The 17,663-nt window shown below is 42.8% G+C and overlaps 1 protein-coding gene across 2 annotated transcripts in view; it reads left to right on the top strand.

The window, feature by feature from the left end:
* Positions 1-17,663, top strand: part of SP3 (Sp3 transcription factor) — a 191,711-nt gene that overhangs the window by 216 nt on the left and 173,832 nt on the right. Inside the window, exons 2-3 of one of the 2 annotated variants that reach the window (XM_069616235.1) lie at positions 65-168; positions 359-460. In XM_069616235.1, coding sequence (XP_069472336.1) covers positions 65-168; positions 359-460 — 206 coding nt within the window. The remainder of the gene's footprint in view (positions 1-64; positions 169-358; positions 461-17,663) is intronic. The other variant, XM_069616236.1, reaches the window with a different exon arrangement.

Genomic DNA, 17,663 nt, shown 5'->3' with positions numbered 1-17,663 from the left:
CCCGCGGGGGAGGGGGTGCAAGGCCTGCACGGCGACCTCTCATCTCTCCTCCTGTCTCCCGCAGCTCCAGAGAAGCCCGTAAAGCGCGAGGAAATGGCGGCGCTGGAAGTGGAGAGTGGCGGAGGTGGCGGCTCGGAGTACCTGCAGCACGGTAGCGGTGGCGCGCAGGTGAGAGCGGCGCATACCCCGCGTCTCCCCCGGCCCCAGTGTGCTCCCGGCCCCGCATGCCTTGTGATACGTGCAGGGGTCACCCGTTTGTACATTTTGATGTTGTGTGAGAGACAAGCTGTACTTCCTGTGTGATCTCCGCACTAACGGCCACCCACTTTCTCTTTTTGAACCCGCCCACTGTGGGTAGGACACTCAGCCGTCACCGCTCGCTCTGCTGGCAGCTACCTGCAGCAAGATCGGGTCGCCATCGCCAGAGGAGGAGGCTGCGGCTGCTGCCGCGGACCGCGCGGTAAGTCTCAAGCTCAGCAACAGCAGATAACGCGGGCCCCGCCTCCGCTGGGAGAGGCGACTCCCTCCCCCCGGGCGGCCTCCCCTCATGCCCTTCCCCCCCGGGCGGCCTCCCCCTCATGCCCTTCCCCTCCGTCATTCCAGTCTGCTGGCCCCGCCAGCAGCATCTCACTCCAAAACCTCTCCCGTTCCTGTCACAAATCGCACAAGCACCCACCAAACCTACATGTGCAATTCCATAAACAATCTTCTCCAGTCAATCACGCAGCACACTCACTTTTTAATCACACATGGTCTCGCGTCAGGTGTCGAACCCTCTTTTAAAGTACCTCTTATTATCCACCACCCCCGTTTACAGTTAAAATACTCTTATTTCCCTGTCAAACCTGCTAAGCCAGTATCCCATATTAACCCATCCTCATTTCTCATCACCCACACAGAGCCAATGTCAACAGCTGCACTTGGAAACCCTTGCCGTTCAACCTGCATGCAGTAGCCACTGCTTCGTGTTAGCTATGTTCTCTTAACCATCACATTCGTTTCAATCCTCTTCAAGAACAACTTTAGCCACCACCCCTTAATTCCCTTTTACACAAACAACGTTGTCGCCATGTTGTCCATAGCTGTTCTCTATCCTTTTTCTTTTTCCTCCCTTCCAACAACTAGAGTCTTCGTCACCTTCCCACATCAGCCTGAGTGCCCCGCAATCATGCATTTTTCAGTGCCCACCAAGCTGAACTAACTTAAACATTTACACCTACCCATTTCCAATTGTTTCTCCTTCAAAGTCAGCCAGGTTTACCCTTAATGCCATCTCCCTGGCCAATGAGATGTCATTAAGAGAATGTGCTTATTGCAGATTTGCCATTCCAACACAATCCATCACTTAGCTTTTTCTTGTTTCACTTGACTTATTAGATACTTTTTGCTTTTAACGGTATTTATAGGTACCATTTTTATTGAGCTTACCCTGTCTTAGATTTTGTCCAACTTTTAGGCCCGAAGTCTCACCTGTCAACTTTCCTATTCCTTTTCCCCTCCCACTGGTCTGCTTTTCTCGTGTCGCCTGCATTGAGCCTGTTCAGCTCTTGATAATCCATCCATCTTCCATATGTCTTGTCCAGTCACGCCTTCCCATCCTCCTGTCTGTAGCCAGCTGTTTATTCTGCTTCCACAGCTGATCAAAACTGTTTCTACGTTTTCCTTCCTTGTAGTCCATCTGCAATGTTTTCCTCCTCGGATACATCAAAAGTTCACTGTCTTTACCAATCGGTCTAGGCCGGATTTCCTTGGCATTTCACTTATGTGCACGCTGCAAGATGATGCCATAAATACCAGGGTCCTCGCAAAACACTCCCTTCTCGTGTGGCCTGCTTTCTTTTTTTCGTTGCACTGTACTCTTCGGCAACAGACAGGTCGTTCCCTAAGCCGTTGGTTTAGCAGACTGATCGAGGGAAAACATTTGGGTTTTAACTGTTAGCGAGACTCCTGAAAGCTTCTGTCTAATTGATTAGGTTTATCAGGAGGGTGTATGTAGTACACGATTCAAACTATAATGCACATGGATCCTAGCGCTATTGTCTTTCTGTTTAACAACTTAATTTTTTTAATCAGAAGACTGCGAACTTGGGACGTTTTATGCTCACGGGTTCTATTATATGCTAAAATAGAATATATGCTATATTTAAACATGGTTTTGGAGGCCCATTGATCAGTTGCTTGCTGTCGTTTTGTTACTGGGAAACTGTTTTACTGTTGACCATGGGTGATTGTCCCTAAAAGAAGGCTGCTCGGTGTGTTCAACCTTTTTTCACTTATCATTTTCACTAGTTTAATTGGGTCGTCAGTATCACTTTGTTGGTTTTCATTTTTATCATTTTGTAGTGTAGTCATATAATTCCTGACAAGATGTTATCTTTGTACGTTTTACACTTTTGCTACCTATTTTTGTATTTGGGAGGCACAGTAGTGGGAAATGGCTTTTATACAATGAAATAGTAACCTACAAAAAACAGATTTTTGAAGATGGTGGAGGTGATGTGAAATGTATTGTCCATTGCAGAAATTATTTTTCTCTAATGCATATGGCCATAGGTCACCTCTGTTTGCATGCAATAGTTTAGTATATATGTGAACTGAAGAAACGGAACACGTGCTGTGGTTTAAACAGATATGGCCATATCCAGGTACTTGATGCAGAAACTGTGTGGACATTGTGAAATACTTCTTCCCTTATTATTTATTACCTGTAGCACAATTTGCTATTGCTAAGTAAGTGAGCTGTTTAAGCAGGACATAATGTCAATCAACTACTATGTGCTTTTCTATCAAAAAATTATGGGGTACAATGAAACTCCCTCTCCCCACTATTATCCGATTGCCCCGTGCCCTATAGTTGACCTTGTTTAGCAAGATGAGTGAACGTATTTCAGACATCGATTCTCAGCAGGTGACAGTCCAGTTACTATTGTGTTTCGATGACCATACTCGTGGAGGTAACTCTACATTACCCTGTATCCTCAGTAGCCAGCTTTGTGTGTGCATCTAGTTTACCAATACAATGCTTTTATTGCGTCGGGTGGAATAGCCTGGCAGGATATTCTGTGCCAGTGACTGGTTCATAGTATATCCCTGTCCCACGTTTCTTCATAACTAGCTATCATGTTCTATTGCTGGTGGAAAATACGTGGCGACAGTGTGAGGTTTGCAGCCCCAGCCCCACCTCTCGTTTGTACTGTTATTAATGATAAATAAATTGTCTATTGGGAGGTACTGTCTGCAACTGGTGGGGGAGAGACTGCAACTCCCAAACAGTCTTGTAATAAGGAGAACAAATGCATACCCCCACACTGCACTAAGTATTGTGAACCTATCGGAAAAAGAAACCAACTATAGAATTATACCATACAAATATGGCTTATTGACAGATTGAGACCGCCATGTTGGACCTGAAGTAGTCTCTCCAGCATCGTGGATCATGGTCAGCCTGTCTTGCTGATGGTACTCAAACTGTCCGCCACCTTCGACCTGGTCAACCATGCGTTGTTGGTGGGCAGGTTGGAGTTGTTGATTGGCTGCTCTGGGCTCTGGGTTGGCAGCACAATGGGTTGCCTCTTCTTTTATTAATTTTTTTTTTGTTCCCTTGCAACGCCAGTTTGGCCTGAGGCTAGATCCTCCCTGGTTTATCACCTGCTGGGTCCCACAGCGATCGTGCATCCCACTCACTTTATTCAACATTTCCGCTCCTGAGACTCCTGTATGGCCTGGGTGTCCTTCATACCAACTATGCAGACGGCACTCAGGTTTTCATGAAACTGTCGGGTTCACACATAAACGATTCCCAGGCCATTAATACCATCTATTCTGCCATCCAGGCCTGGATGACCGCCAATTCACTGGCTCCCAATGCTGACAAGGCTGAGCTCCTTATTGTTGACTCTCGCCCTAAGCTTAAAAAAAACTTGGCCCCGATTATAAGAGTTTTACCTTCGCAAGGAGTACCATCTTGGTGGCAAAGCATGTTACAACCTTGGGCATCACCCTGTACGCTGAGCTAACAATGTGGCAGCATGTCACTCGGATTCAGGCATCATGTGGCTTTATTATCTAACTGCTTCATCATATTAATCTGTTCTCTCAAGAACCTCTCCATTTTAGCCTCTGCCCTTGTAATTCTCATTTGGATTACTGCAACAGTCTGCTGATTGGTACCTCCCAATCTAACATTGCAGTGTTGCAAGTCATCCAAAATGGTTCTGGGCGAGAGCTACCATTGGCCTTTCCAGACACACACATTACCAAGCAAGGATGGAGCTGCATTGGCTGTCTGTAAAACATCTAAACACACATACAGTTCTGACCCTGACTAAAAGTGCCTGTCCCAGGTGGCCCCAAAATACCTCAATGACCCTCTGAAGGCATATCTGCCCACCCGTTCCCAGGATTAAGCCAAACTGTCGCAGCCTAGACACTGGCTGGTACATTCGGATGAGTGGGCTTTGATGCCCAAACTCCTGCTATTTGGAATGCTCTTCTTCATGACTTGAGGAAAATAAAAACCTCAAGTGAATTCAAAGGTAGACTCCAGAGCTTCCTCTAGGCTGAGCCCCTACCTTATTCTGCCTGTTTTGTCTTATTTTTGTGTGCCGTCAGTGCTCCGGCTGTGTGGCGCGTCGTAAGAATTCAAATAAATAGTATTCCTGATATACTATAATCTATTCCAACATACAATGGTAGATGATTCTTTTTTTATTTTTTTTAAATGTATGTGGGTGTCTTTCTCAATATGCGCAAATAGACCTAGCATTGGGTGGTCTGAATAGTGAGATTAACCTGTAGCAGTAGATTTGCTGAAACACATTAATTGGTTTGTATAATTTGATAACTGATCCTTGCAACCATCTTATAAATGCAGTCTAAGTGAGCACTTTTGTATGCTCTTGAAGTTAACTGTCTCAAGATTGGATTGGAGGCATCAAGTAGGTAGGCCCAACTTTCGAGCGACGTTTTGGAATATTCACTTTTTAAAATTACGTTCATAAAGTTAGTCAAAATGGACATTTATTTCACTAGTTAGTAAAAAAATGATTTGCGCTATGATGGCTACACAACTTAGCATCCGTTGAAAAAAACTAGTAGTTTGTGCAGTTTCTGTAGCTGAACTCTTTAAGGTGATTTTAGACATCGGAAACCTAAAAACTGTTTGTACACTGCCCCTGTAAACTAGGCAATAGTCAGTAGGCAGAGACTTCCTCATGGGATCCAAGGTGATGGGACATAGTGTGATTCAAATCTAACGTACACGTGAGATGCAAACTGTGGAAAGACTAGAAGTAGCCAAATCTACCGTTCCTGCAGATGGGCCAACAACCAGACTGTGTATGCAAAACCCCAACTTCATTTCCGCATTGGACTTTATTGGGCCAGAGAAACCTATAAAAAAAAAAATATGGTTCACCCCAGACTGCACTACTTAAAGGTGAATCGGAACCTGGAGAAAATCTGGTGGAAAAATACACTAGCAAATTCACCTACCATCAACAGTTGTGCCTTTACTGGGCTGAAGTATTCCAAGCAAAGAAAGCACGATATTCCAAACGCATTGATTCGACACATCACAGCAATGTGGAAAATGTATAAGATAATCAGACATTTCAAAAACCAGACCGCCTGCAACGCAACAGCTACCCCTATACAAGAGCTCTTTGTCCAGATTGTTGCACACTTCAACCAGATCTTAGACCTCTGAGGATTGTCTCAACAAAGGATGTGCCCACCCACACTCCACCTATTGGATTTCACCAACACCTCACACTACCTTCTATCTAGCCTTTTTACGCCTTATGTCTGCAGTGAACCTACATGCAACCCATCAGAATATCCTGAAGATCCATGTCTCCTAATCTTTACAAATCTGAACTCTCCATAGTTTAAATACAGATCTTCCTATCCCTCTTCAACGACCATTACCAGACGAGTCCCAGATCAGTTGAAATCTGCGCACATCAGACCTTAGCTTAAAAAGCCCACAGCTAACCCATATTACCCAGCCAGCCATCCTATCTCAAACAGCCCTTTCATCAGGAAAATTCTTGAAAAATGCGTACATGGTCAACTGTAGAATTTTTAATCGAAACAAATCACCTCCTAGATGTGACCCAGCATGGGGTTAGACCTTCTGGGAGTATAAAATCTGCTCAGTGCTTAATCGAGGATGCAGTTAAAAACAATGCAAATGAAAACTGTGCGCTCGTCCTGTTGGAAATCTCAACTTTTTTTGACACCAATACTGCATTGGCTCCTCCTAAAAAGACGAGAAGATATTGGTATTCAACAGCTGTACACTGGATTACCTCCTTCATTATGGGTAGATCAGAAACAACTATCTGTCCCCTACATTTTCCGGCCTCACTCACTTACTTGCCTTGTAGCTCAAGGGTCCACTCGCACCCAAGGCATGAATTAGTATTAAAAAAGTGATTATCAGAGTTTACTAATTTTCCTGATTTGCAAACAAACCTATTTGATTACCAATGTTGTAATAATATTTTGATTGTCACCAGAAGTTGTTTGTACTGAAGACATAAAATGAGCAACACATCATTTTTGTGTACTGATGAAGTAACTTATTAGTGAGATGAGTGTCGTAAAGTGTAATGATTAGTTGCATGAATGGACAGAAATAAATAGTATACAAATTCAGTGCAATGCTCTGCACAGCTGGGTACAGTGGGTTTTGCACAGAGCTGTGTCCTGTCTATCATATGCTTGACCAATCATTTGCTGTGTAATGAAAGTTCAGAAGTTTCATTAATCAAAAAACAAGATGTTAAATGAAAGTCGTAGCTTGAGACCACATAGTATGTTGTTGCGGCAGGCATGGTAATTGTCAACTTCAGATGGGCACGATGGCCCTTGCGTGTCATTGATAGTAACGGTTTTCAATATGGTATTAAATGCCACTTCAGGGGGAGAGGAAGGCCGCTAACAGCCAGAGCCAGTTAATCCATGCAGTATTCCAGCCCTGTGCACCCATGAAAGCAGTATTTATTGCTGTCGGCACACAGCCACTATTTGGGGTGCTGATACTTTGTTTTTAAGGGAACTAGGCTGTGCACAATTCATGCTTTTCTTAAAGAAAATAAACATGTCCAACTATTTTCACACTAGGAGGTGTGCCATGAGGTGCACAGGTCAGCAGATGGGGGTTTGTGTGGCACTCCAGTGGAAATTCGTCATTGGGCACCGCCCCCAAGGACAGGGTGAAGGCTGTGCACAGGTGCAGTGGTTCAGCATGAAATGTTGGTGGCTACTTGCAGACTCTTCTTGCATTCCCGGCCTCCAGATTGGCCAGGTCTTTTCTGTAGGTGCTAATATCTAATGCAATCAAAATCCAGACCTCGCTTTCGAAGATTAACTACAGTGTATGGTATTGGAGTAGATTTATAGACTGGATGGAACCATTTATCACTATTTTGCGCAAACATCTAGTTGGCTTTGTGTATTCCTTACAAGTGGAAAGAAAGCAAGAGACTAAACGGTGTGGATGGCGTAGCAGAGAACTGGTCAAACTAGGTGCAATGTTATAGTTTGCTGCCTATCTCACTTTCAAGGTAGCTGGTATAAAGCAAGAGGCTGTTAGAATGTCAATGTGTGATCAGTTTGTGGGTTGAGCACCAGTTGCACAGTGTGCAGCCAGCATGTCACAGAACTAGGTTTAGTAATAAACACAATGGACCTAGGTAATGAGGTTGGATAGACACTATTAACTTAGCTATTATCCTACAAAAAATTAATTTATTTCCAAAATACACAAATTTGTCAACACTGTCAGCTCATTAAACACACTAATTTACATACTGACATCTTCAAATGTATTCAACTATACATACGCATATTTACTATCACACATTCAATGTCCACTTCACAATACATAGGTTACCCTTAACATGGAACCCTTCTTGAAAATCACATACATCACTTATTCTCACCCATATAAACTGCCAGTATGTATTTCTGTTCAATAGCACCACACGTATTCACATAATCTACAAATGTTTTGGTCTTTACAAAAGGGCTTTCTTAAATTAGCCTTGCATTTTTCGACTTACTTCAGGATATGGGCTGGGCGACGATGTTGCCTCGCCCTAATAACGTGATCCAGTGGAAGATGTCTTCCAACAAATCTCCAAATTAAATTTATCGGGGTAGTGTGAACTGTGGCACTAATCTTCAATGCTCCAAAAATACCAGTTCAAAGAAGCTTATAGTTCTGCAAATATCAATTGCTGGCGTTTCTCTTGGTCATTAGCATCCGAATGCACCAATTTGCTAATTTCGCAATTGGGCATAGAAAAATGTCCCAGAGGTCCAAGATTCTCCGGTTGCAATGTTGTAGCCTTTATTCAGGATGCCAATGTCTTACTCTCCAAGGTGGCTAACCGCGCCTAATGTTGTACATTCTTGTACCCAGTGTCATCGACACTGTGCCCTTCTCTACTGCAATTTTTCTAGTTACTGCACTCGCGATGAAACACCAACGTTGAAATGCAAACGCTACAACAGAACTAGGTTTGCCATCAAAAGCATTTGGCCGGGTGATTATATGTACATTTTTCAAAAGTTTTCACGTATCGATGATGCATCTTCCCCAAACAAAATTAAATATAGTTGACAGTGAGATTTAGATACACAAACCTAAACTTTAGTATAAATCATGGAAACAGTTTTATAGTAGCAATACTATAATTATGTAACAAATTACATTTTTATTAATCAAATTGCAGTAATGCCTTTTTAAAAAAAATTGTTGCACATATTGGTCTTTGACAAACATGATATAGATAGCTTAATAAAAGTATCACCCAAATTACTTCTGTTCTGCATTATTTGAAAAAGAAAACCCATTTCTTGTATGGCAGTCCTACACAGGCCTTTGTCACTTTGAGTGGTGGAGATGATTACTGCTCTGCTATCCCTCCATTGCCCCCTTTGAACTTTCAGTGAATAGAGAGAGGGTAGTGGATCCTCCGAGGGCAAGCAAGGAATGCAGTGTGAGTGGTGCTTTCATTGAACACAGTAGTTTAAATAGCTGTGCTACACAAGTGTCAATTTTAATAATTAAATTGCTATGCTGCACTGCTTATTTTATACCTTGTTAGACCTAATCAGTGGATCTGGTAGCTCCTGCTACAACTATGCTGATTACCCTTAAATCTACACATTTTCAAACCACGCATAACCAAATGCTCCAGACATAAAAAGAAGTGCTCGGGTGGATGCATTGATGACAGCAAGCGGACTAAAAATCAAACTTAGCAAAAACCGAACTGATGCTTTGCAATGCTACCAGTTCTCGTAGCCTGATGAGATTGCCTCTTGCCTAATCCCTTCTACAACAATAGGGAATATTTAACCACAATGGACATTACTCTCCCGTTTTATCTGCAGATCAGAGCAATTGTGCGAAGCTCTTTCTTTAAACTGCGCTTACTAGCTGTGCTTACTATGCCACTTAACCTTCACCCAACCCTCATTTCCTGAATACTGTCCAAACTAGACTATGGGAACAGCTTCTGTTTCAGACTCCCTGATTACCCAATGAGTAATCTACAAAGGGCTAAAAATTCAGCAGCAAGACTACTACTGGGATGCAGTAACTTGCATATTGCTATCATAAAAGGCTATCATAAAAGGGTTCATTTCAAAACCTTGTGCATCGTCCACCGTTTATAATTTGCACTCGCCACTATCTATTGCATAGTGATCATTTATTATTGGCAAGTAAGAAAGTAGTGTGCTGTCTATGCATAGACTTCAGGTGGCAAGTGACTTTTTATTGTTGGCAAGTAGCTTGTAACTTGACATCTTGCACCCTTGTTCATACCATGGAGTGGAGCCTTGGGGCCTTTCCTCCTTCAGAAATAAGTTTTAACACTGCACTGCCCCAGAATACTTGGGTACAGCAATGCTGCACTAGAATTTGTCCCTTACCTTAACAAGAAACGGCAAGGAGGATTCTCTTTTTCAGTTCTGGCCACAAAACTGTGGACACCCTAACCAAACATCTCTGCATGGACGTCACAACCTGACTTTCAGGAAACCACTTAAGACATGGCTTTTCAACCTCTCACTTCGTAAGAAATGAAAGTTAATAGCAACCTACTAAAACTCTTAACCAGAAACTACTTTTACGACAAGCACTTGTGAAACTCTTTGCATTGCCGTCTGTGGGAAACCAATATGATTCATGGCTCCTGCTGCGTGAGATGGGTCCACATATAATTCTCAGTGCAACCTAAAAAAGAGCCAGGACGTGACAACACCCTCTGCAACTTTGCTAATATGCCACAACTAACTCCTCTTGACTAAAATCTTGCATGGTTACACTTCTCGCACTCCTTCAGACTGACTTTTGTGTACTTGCCTGACTTGGACTCTATCCAATATCAACAGCATGCTGTCATTTCTGCACACCACCAGGGCTGCCCATGTGGCTAACCTGCCCAGTCCGTAACAACCAGGACCAGATTTTTATATTGGCACACATGTAATTGGTACTTCAATCTGCAGTGATCAACACCGAAGGTTTCTACATCTGCCTTCCCGCTTTTTACACAACCTGTCCTCTGAGCCATGCACAGCAACACCAGCTTTCTTGGCAGAAGGGCGCTATATAAGACCACTTTACATTACTTAAACATGTCTCATTATGCTTGAAAAAAATTCCCAATGCACCTTTTTATTAAACAAATACCCACATATGATATGATCTCAATTGTTTGGAGGTATTTAGCTTCTGCTTGCGGCCTGATCAAGTAAGACAGACTGCTTTTAACTGCTTAAGCCAGATGATGGCCTACAAGCAACCCAATGTGACATTTAAATCTGTGTTGTGAATGTGTATAAAGGAGCATTATTATACAGTGCAAAATATATGCTCGCTATTGACATTTGACTCTTGGCGAGTAGGAATCGTGAGCTGTGTATTTATGGAATTGTGCTGGCGAATTACTTTTTATGGCTGGCTAATAGCTTCCAATGTAAATGTTTGTCCCCTCATTGTGACATTCTTGAAAGATCTATTTAAAATAAAAGGGTCATTACCTGACCGTATCATGAAAAATAGATGTGACATCAGTTGCCCCTTTTTCTTCGCTGGAGCTCCTGCTTAATGAGGGAGTGATGCCTATGAGCTCCTTTTTATTTCCTGTTCATAAACTCTCTCTCAGGCGTTTCTTGCACGTGTGTACTACTGCACTGCTATTTCTTCTTCGAGGAAGGCTAATGGTGCACTTAATATGTGCGCGATTGATATCTCATCGTCACTGAGATTTGTTTCTCTTTTTTTCTCCACTCTTTTGTTGAGATTCATGTGGGCGATTTGGAAGTCTAGCTCATCTAAATCATATAATTTACAGAGTGGATCGATACCACAGAACTCTTGTGTTTCAATGCAATACATTATCGTAGCAGTGGATTTTTCCTCGCCATGTGGCTTGCAGCAACTTCAAGATCTTTGGATGAATGGGTTGGGATTCACTTTAGCAGCAAAAGACGTTTTTTTAAAAAAAAGAAAGCAAATGTTTCTCTCAGAATCGATTGGGTGACGTGGATACTCTTGAGGATTATGGGGGACTCACTTTATCAGCCCCTGTAACAAGGAGGTATGATGGCACAATGACTTCAAGTAACAGTAGGCACCTGGGCTCTCAGAAATCCCCCTATTGATGTTGAAACCGATACTGTCAATTGTATGCTCTCTCCTACAAAACCTGCCCGGGTGCAACTTTGCCAGACCTGAACTTTGTCTTGACATCATTGGTACATGTCTTTGAACTTTTAAAAACAGATATGCAGGCCCATTTGGGAATATTACTGGAAGTATCCAAAAATATGGGCTCATGTGAATCTGCTTTGACAGGTCTATTGTCCGCAATAAATATAGATATAATGACCGAACTGCAGGAACAATATGATGGAATTTCACTCAGTAATTGCAGCTTTCATGAACCGATTCGAAGACTCTGCCATTGCAAAATTGCCATAGGACGCTACACATAGGCACATTGAGTATGAAGAAATAGTGGTGAGCTCTCATTGGTAATAAATCCATTGCCATTTTCGATACACCACTGTCCAAATCAGTGTTGGCGGAATTTTGAAGATTGACAAATGTAGCAGACGAAGAAGATGCCCAAAGTAAAACAAATCAATGATTTGTGATAACTAGGGATGAAACCTCACTAGTCCAGTCTCAATCTAATGCTCGTTCAAGGCGTAAGCTGAAAAGAAAGAGCACAAGAGAGGCTTATCCCATAATATTGGAAATTGTAGAGCCGAAATCCAAAAATAAAGCAAAACAATTAGAACTTGGTTAAATCGAGCTTTGCACAAGCCTTAAATCTACTAGAAAATGAGGCAGTGAAAGCCTCTAACCCACTGTTAAAGAAAAAGAAGCCTCTGTGCAACGAGTCGGCCCAATAAACAAGCTCATCTATTTAGGGCCAGTTAGGGCACAACATTCAGTATAAATATTGTCTGTTAACCAATATTCTGATAAGATCTCTATTGCCTCCCACACAGTGGTCGATGCCAAGAATCTAGAGCCAATGTTTGATAGATGTAAAAAATATCAACCAATGCCATCTGTTTTGTCCCTGGCCTCAGCTATGCATGACCCATTAAAAAGGCTCCTTGATGGTCAATAGCCCGTTTCATCAGAGTATGTGATGTGGCTGTATGCCAAATAAAGAACGGTAATGAAAGTGCAAACCAATCCTTTAAAGTATTGCCAGAATGAACCTTCAAAGCCTATACCCTCAACCATACAGGCGTCCGTGACATATACAGGGCAACACTCCAGTGGCAGTACATTGCATATGGATTCTGCCTCAGGTTCTACTGTTAGTAAACACATTCCATTGGTGTAGATCTTCAAAACGAGTAGTCTAACTGAAACTCTTAGCTAAAATGTAGACTTTTATTCAAGCCTACCTCCTTTTTGGAGGCTGTGGTTGCATCAGTTTAAGAGAGGCAGGGATTTTAGAGCTCTTAATTGTAGCTCCATTTTGTTGCTTCTAAGGAAGATTCCAAACCTGTATTTGTTTTCGTCTAACAATATGGTTTCCCCTAACAAGATTTTACACATATTGTAGAATTGGGTTGAAAGCTAGATTGGGTGCTGATGCCTTAATGTCTTCTGTGCTTGAATTGTATAACTTGGGTTTGGAGATCTCCTCTGAGGTAATTGTTTATCAAGAACAGACTGGAGCTAATAGAGAAGATAGTGGGGTGCATAATCAGACATCAAGTGAAGCTGCCTCCATCCCCACTGTGGGTTCTCAATTAAAGTCGTGTACATCTGAGAGGAACAAGGTCTCTGCAGACTCCAAAATGAGTATGTGGGAAATGTTGCCAGCAATTATAATACAAGTCTTTGAGAAGCTGAGGGGTAATGAAGATTTCTTCTAGGAGAGATCTTAGAATATTGGGTTGGAACATGCAGGGCTCCAGTTCTTTTAAATTGAAATCTACTAAGAATTAGATCTTTATACTATTTAGCCATGTTTCTTGAACAAAAACGAGACCCTAGTTATCAAAGTTCAATAGTTATATAGCTTTTGACCAACTTGCTACTAGGGGTGTGTGTGGTCGTCCAGCGGGGGAAGAGGGCGGTGAATCTCTTTTGATCTTAGTGCGTGCCTCTCTGTGTCTATCTTTTGAACACTAAACTGTTGAGGCCTATTGGCAGCTCTACTGTAGTTGAAGAGTGTCGACCTCCTAGTGCAGCTAATAGTGATTAATATTTACTGTAACCCGGCCAGCTCCAACCTTATATCTTTTTTGGAATCATTGTCTGAAGAAAAATTGTGCATAGATTGGCGCGGATAATCCTGACAGGGGACCTAAACTTGCATTGTATTCCATTGCATTGGGAGGCCTCTATAAATCAAAGGGGAAAATCAACACTAGATGGTAGGAAATGTTTTTTTTTTTATTTTTAACTGGAATTTGAAGATGGTTAATGGTAGTATGAAAAAGTGACATTCCCTGCGCGAATACATGGTCAAGGGGTGCCTCTGGCTCAAAACGGGCTTATTTCCTGATATCGGATGACTTGTTCCCATTGTGTTCAACCTTCCAGGTTTTGGGCAGGTGCAAGTGATCATTACAAACTGTCGATGACGCTATCTTTCGAGCACAAGCATAGAGCTTTGTCTATTAATCCATACTTGATTCTAAACTGAGGCAAGAATCGTGTGCTCGCATTTAAATGCAGCGACTATATAATGAATGACAAACTGATCTAAGTAAAGACTGAAACATCCTATGAAGAGCTGATCAGATTATGTAATCCCTTGGGATTTGCGAACTTTCTATGGGAATTGAATCAACCGCAAGTCCTGACCTCCGCTTCTAATAAAAACTTTGCTCACGCATTTGATGAATAAACTTGGTCCAGAAAGAGAGATTTAAGAAAAGCTATCGGAAATCTAAAGTAGGAAGTAACTACCCGTCAAGAATACAGGATATTCAAAATTACTCCAGAACAATTACAGGAAGTGGTCACAAGCACAAAAGTATCTCTGCCATCAGCAGGATGGTGAGGCTATGTTGTGTGCATTGCGTTCTGAAAGTTCACTTAACTTTTGGAACTTGATTAATGACTCCAAGCAGTTCCAGAGTGATTTAAAAGTAACGTCATTACAGATGACGCATGGTGTAGTTACTTTGCGTTTTATTTATAAGCAAACTACAATAGATGAGGAGAATAATGAATTGAGTGCCTTGGCAATTGTCCTTAAACAGGGAATTAGTGGCAGACTTCATTTTAAAATCCTCTTCCACTAGAGCTGCTGGACCTAATGCTCTTAACTAACTCTAATGGTGACCTATGGGCCTCTATCTTTCTGATTGTTTGAGGAAATCTTATTTCCTCCCGGTGGAAGACTGCGATTGTGATTCCATCTGCAAGAGGGATGGGAAAATACTCCAAACAAAATGCAGGAAACCGACCCATAAGGATCATGTCCGCCTGCTTCCACCCACCAAGCTACCAGGATGTGTTGTAATCAGTCATACCAGCAGAACTGTGCCAGAGGATGAAGCTTTTCTAATCTTACTGCCTGATCTGAACACCTATCTTTAAATCGGCAACTCTAATGTGTCAGTAGTGACGATAAACCTTCATCGGTGTACCATCTGTTATCCTTCAGGGGCTCAGCGTCTCATATTCTTGCCTGACCTGTATAGGGCCTAATGGAGCAGACTAACTTCAGGAGCCATTAAAAGATGGACACATATTTAGGACCACACCATCACTGCAAGCCTAACTTTTAAGTGGGGCAAGCTTTGTTGCACCTAATCAGCCCCATACCGAGCCGGAAGTGTTCTATGCCCTCTTCGCAGCAGTAGATCATGCAGGCGGTTGCCTCTTGCGCGCCTTGTTTCCCCACTAGGATCATTGTTTCCCCACTAGGATCATACCAACACACCTGTTCGCTAGCTCAAGCTCTGATTGGCTCCAACATACAACTTGTTCACTCGCTGGCCACAATATGCTGCTTTCTGTCAGGATGTGTACACAGTTGGCCATGGGGGGTGAGCGCAACGGGAGCTTCAGATTACCCCTGGGCATCTCCACTGCCAACTATGGGGTCTGCAGGATCACCTACAAAAGCTAGATGGGTCTGAAGTGCGGGCCTCCATGGGTTCTCCAGCTTCACATAATGGGGCTACAATCGCACAATCTAAAGGGATCTGTGGGCATCCAGGTTGTCCCATCAGTCAACCGTTCAAGATGGACATCTGGGCTCCTGGGATTGGTTCCAGATATATTGGTCTTTTGGGGAAGGTGTAGAATTAGCCCCCCCTCCTCATCTCCACTCCACTTCTTGCGGGACTTTACTGGGTATTTTTCAGTTTCCCTGTGCTGTTTCTGATATTGGGTGGGGGCCAGAGAGACTGCAAACTCGAGCTTTCTGCCTTATTGAAAAGTCCACCATATCCTCCAGCTCCCGCCCCAGTCTGTCACTCCCAGTACACTGCTCTTTACCTTCCTTCAGCTGCCTCACCTCCCATAGCCATTTTATTAGGTGATGGTGCTGCACTTTGGAGGGCCTTGTTAGCTTGACGCCAACTGCTGCCAGGAGCTACTTTGGCTCCCCATGCCAACGGATGCGGTGCAAACATTTAACTCTGTATGCTTGGGATAATCTATAAATAAACTTTAGGACACAACTATGCAACATTTAAAGCTTATGGGGTCATAAATAATGTCGCACATGATATGCTTCCATCAAAAGTTATGAATCCTGTGTATTAGCAGCTGGTCACTGCTAGATAACCAGGTGTTGCTTACTTATCCAATCTTAATTTCGACCTCTGCTGAAGGCCTGGTGCAGTGGGAAAACATGATGCGTTGTGGCTCTTGATAACCGGTTTCGTTTTTGGACTTGTGAAAAACAGCATGGTAGACCTTTGCGATTTGAGCAGGGATACTGGCCTCTTCCCCGACAAATTCCTTGATGGGCACAAATCCCAGTAGGCCACCGTGCGTAATACCGGAGCATGTTAGAATGAGTTTCCCGACATCTACCTGCTAATCAACATACTAAGGAAGGTGAAATGTCTTTGTTTGCACACCTCCCCTTTCCCTTAACTTGTGGCTGCTTTTTTTTTGTTCCTCATGTGTTACAATGGAACTGTTTTTTTTTCGGGAGAGCGAGTACAACAAACATTTGTGAATGTTGCCCACCATTCCATAATCTGTAGGGACCTAAACACTGGCCCGGGGGCATGAAGGTGCTAAAACAAAAACATACAACAGAAAGCAAGCCAGATTTATATCTGAACAAAGTTATTCAGAACTGTTTTCAGCCTTCGCTTGTAGGTAACAAGCTAGGAGCATGTTCTCAAATCCAGTGGAAGAATATTCCAGATCCTGGGAGCTGCATACGGGAAAGATCTGAGCCAGGAAGGAGAGTCTGGTCTTTTGTGTTTCCAACAAGCCAATAATATTGGACCTCGGTGCTCTTCGGACTGGTAGCAACGAGATGTATTTGGGCGCCTGTCCATGTAAGCATTTGTGTGTAATGCAGTGCGCACATGAGAGGTGATCCTGCTGCAGACAGGGAGCCAATGTAAGGCTCTCCTGGCCGCAGTCAAATGGTCTGGTCTATGTAATTTCTCAGAATGCGAACCGTATTGTTTTGGCTAACCTGCAAACGATTAAGTTCATGTTTAGAGATGCCAAGTAATAGGCTGGAACAATAGTCCAGTTTTGCCCCTACGATAGCTCGTGCGATGGTGATGCAATTGCTGGTAGTGGGGAATGGATGTAACTGAGCAAGCAGTTTCAGGTGATGAGGAGTACTGGAGACCAGTATGTTAACTTGTCCTTTCATAGACAGTTCTTGGTCCAATGTGACCCCCAACATCTTGACCTTCGACTAGGTTGGAATACTAGACTGCAACTTTGAAGAGCTGATATTCTTTACTAAGTTTACGTAACAGTGTTGTAGTGCCCAAAATCATAAGTTCCGTTTTTAAGTGCAAGCTTATTGTTTGTTTATTTTATAGTGCGCACCAGACCCTAGGGTATCAGGGCGCAAGACATAAGAATATGTTCAGGTTGCTTACATAGGTACAAGATATACATCAAGGATCATATAAGACACGCAATTTACCTACATGACTAATTA

Source organism: Ambystoma mexicanum, chromosome 9, assembly GCF_040938575.1.
Source record: "Ambystoma mexicanum isolate Mex_15411 chromosome 9, UKY_AmexF1_1, whole genome shotgun sequence".
Taxonomy (NCBI): domain Eukaryota; kingdom Metazoa; phylum Chordata; class Amphibia; order Caudata; family Ambystomatidae; genus Ambystoma; species Ambystoma mexicanum.
This window is presented reverse-complemented; position numbering and strand designations above follow the sequence as displayed.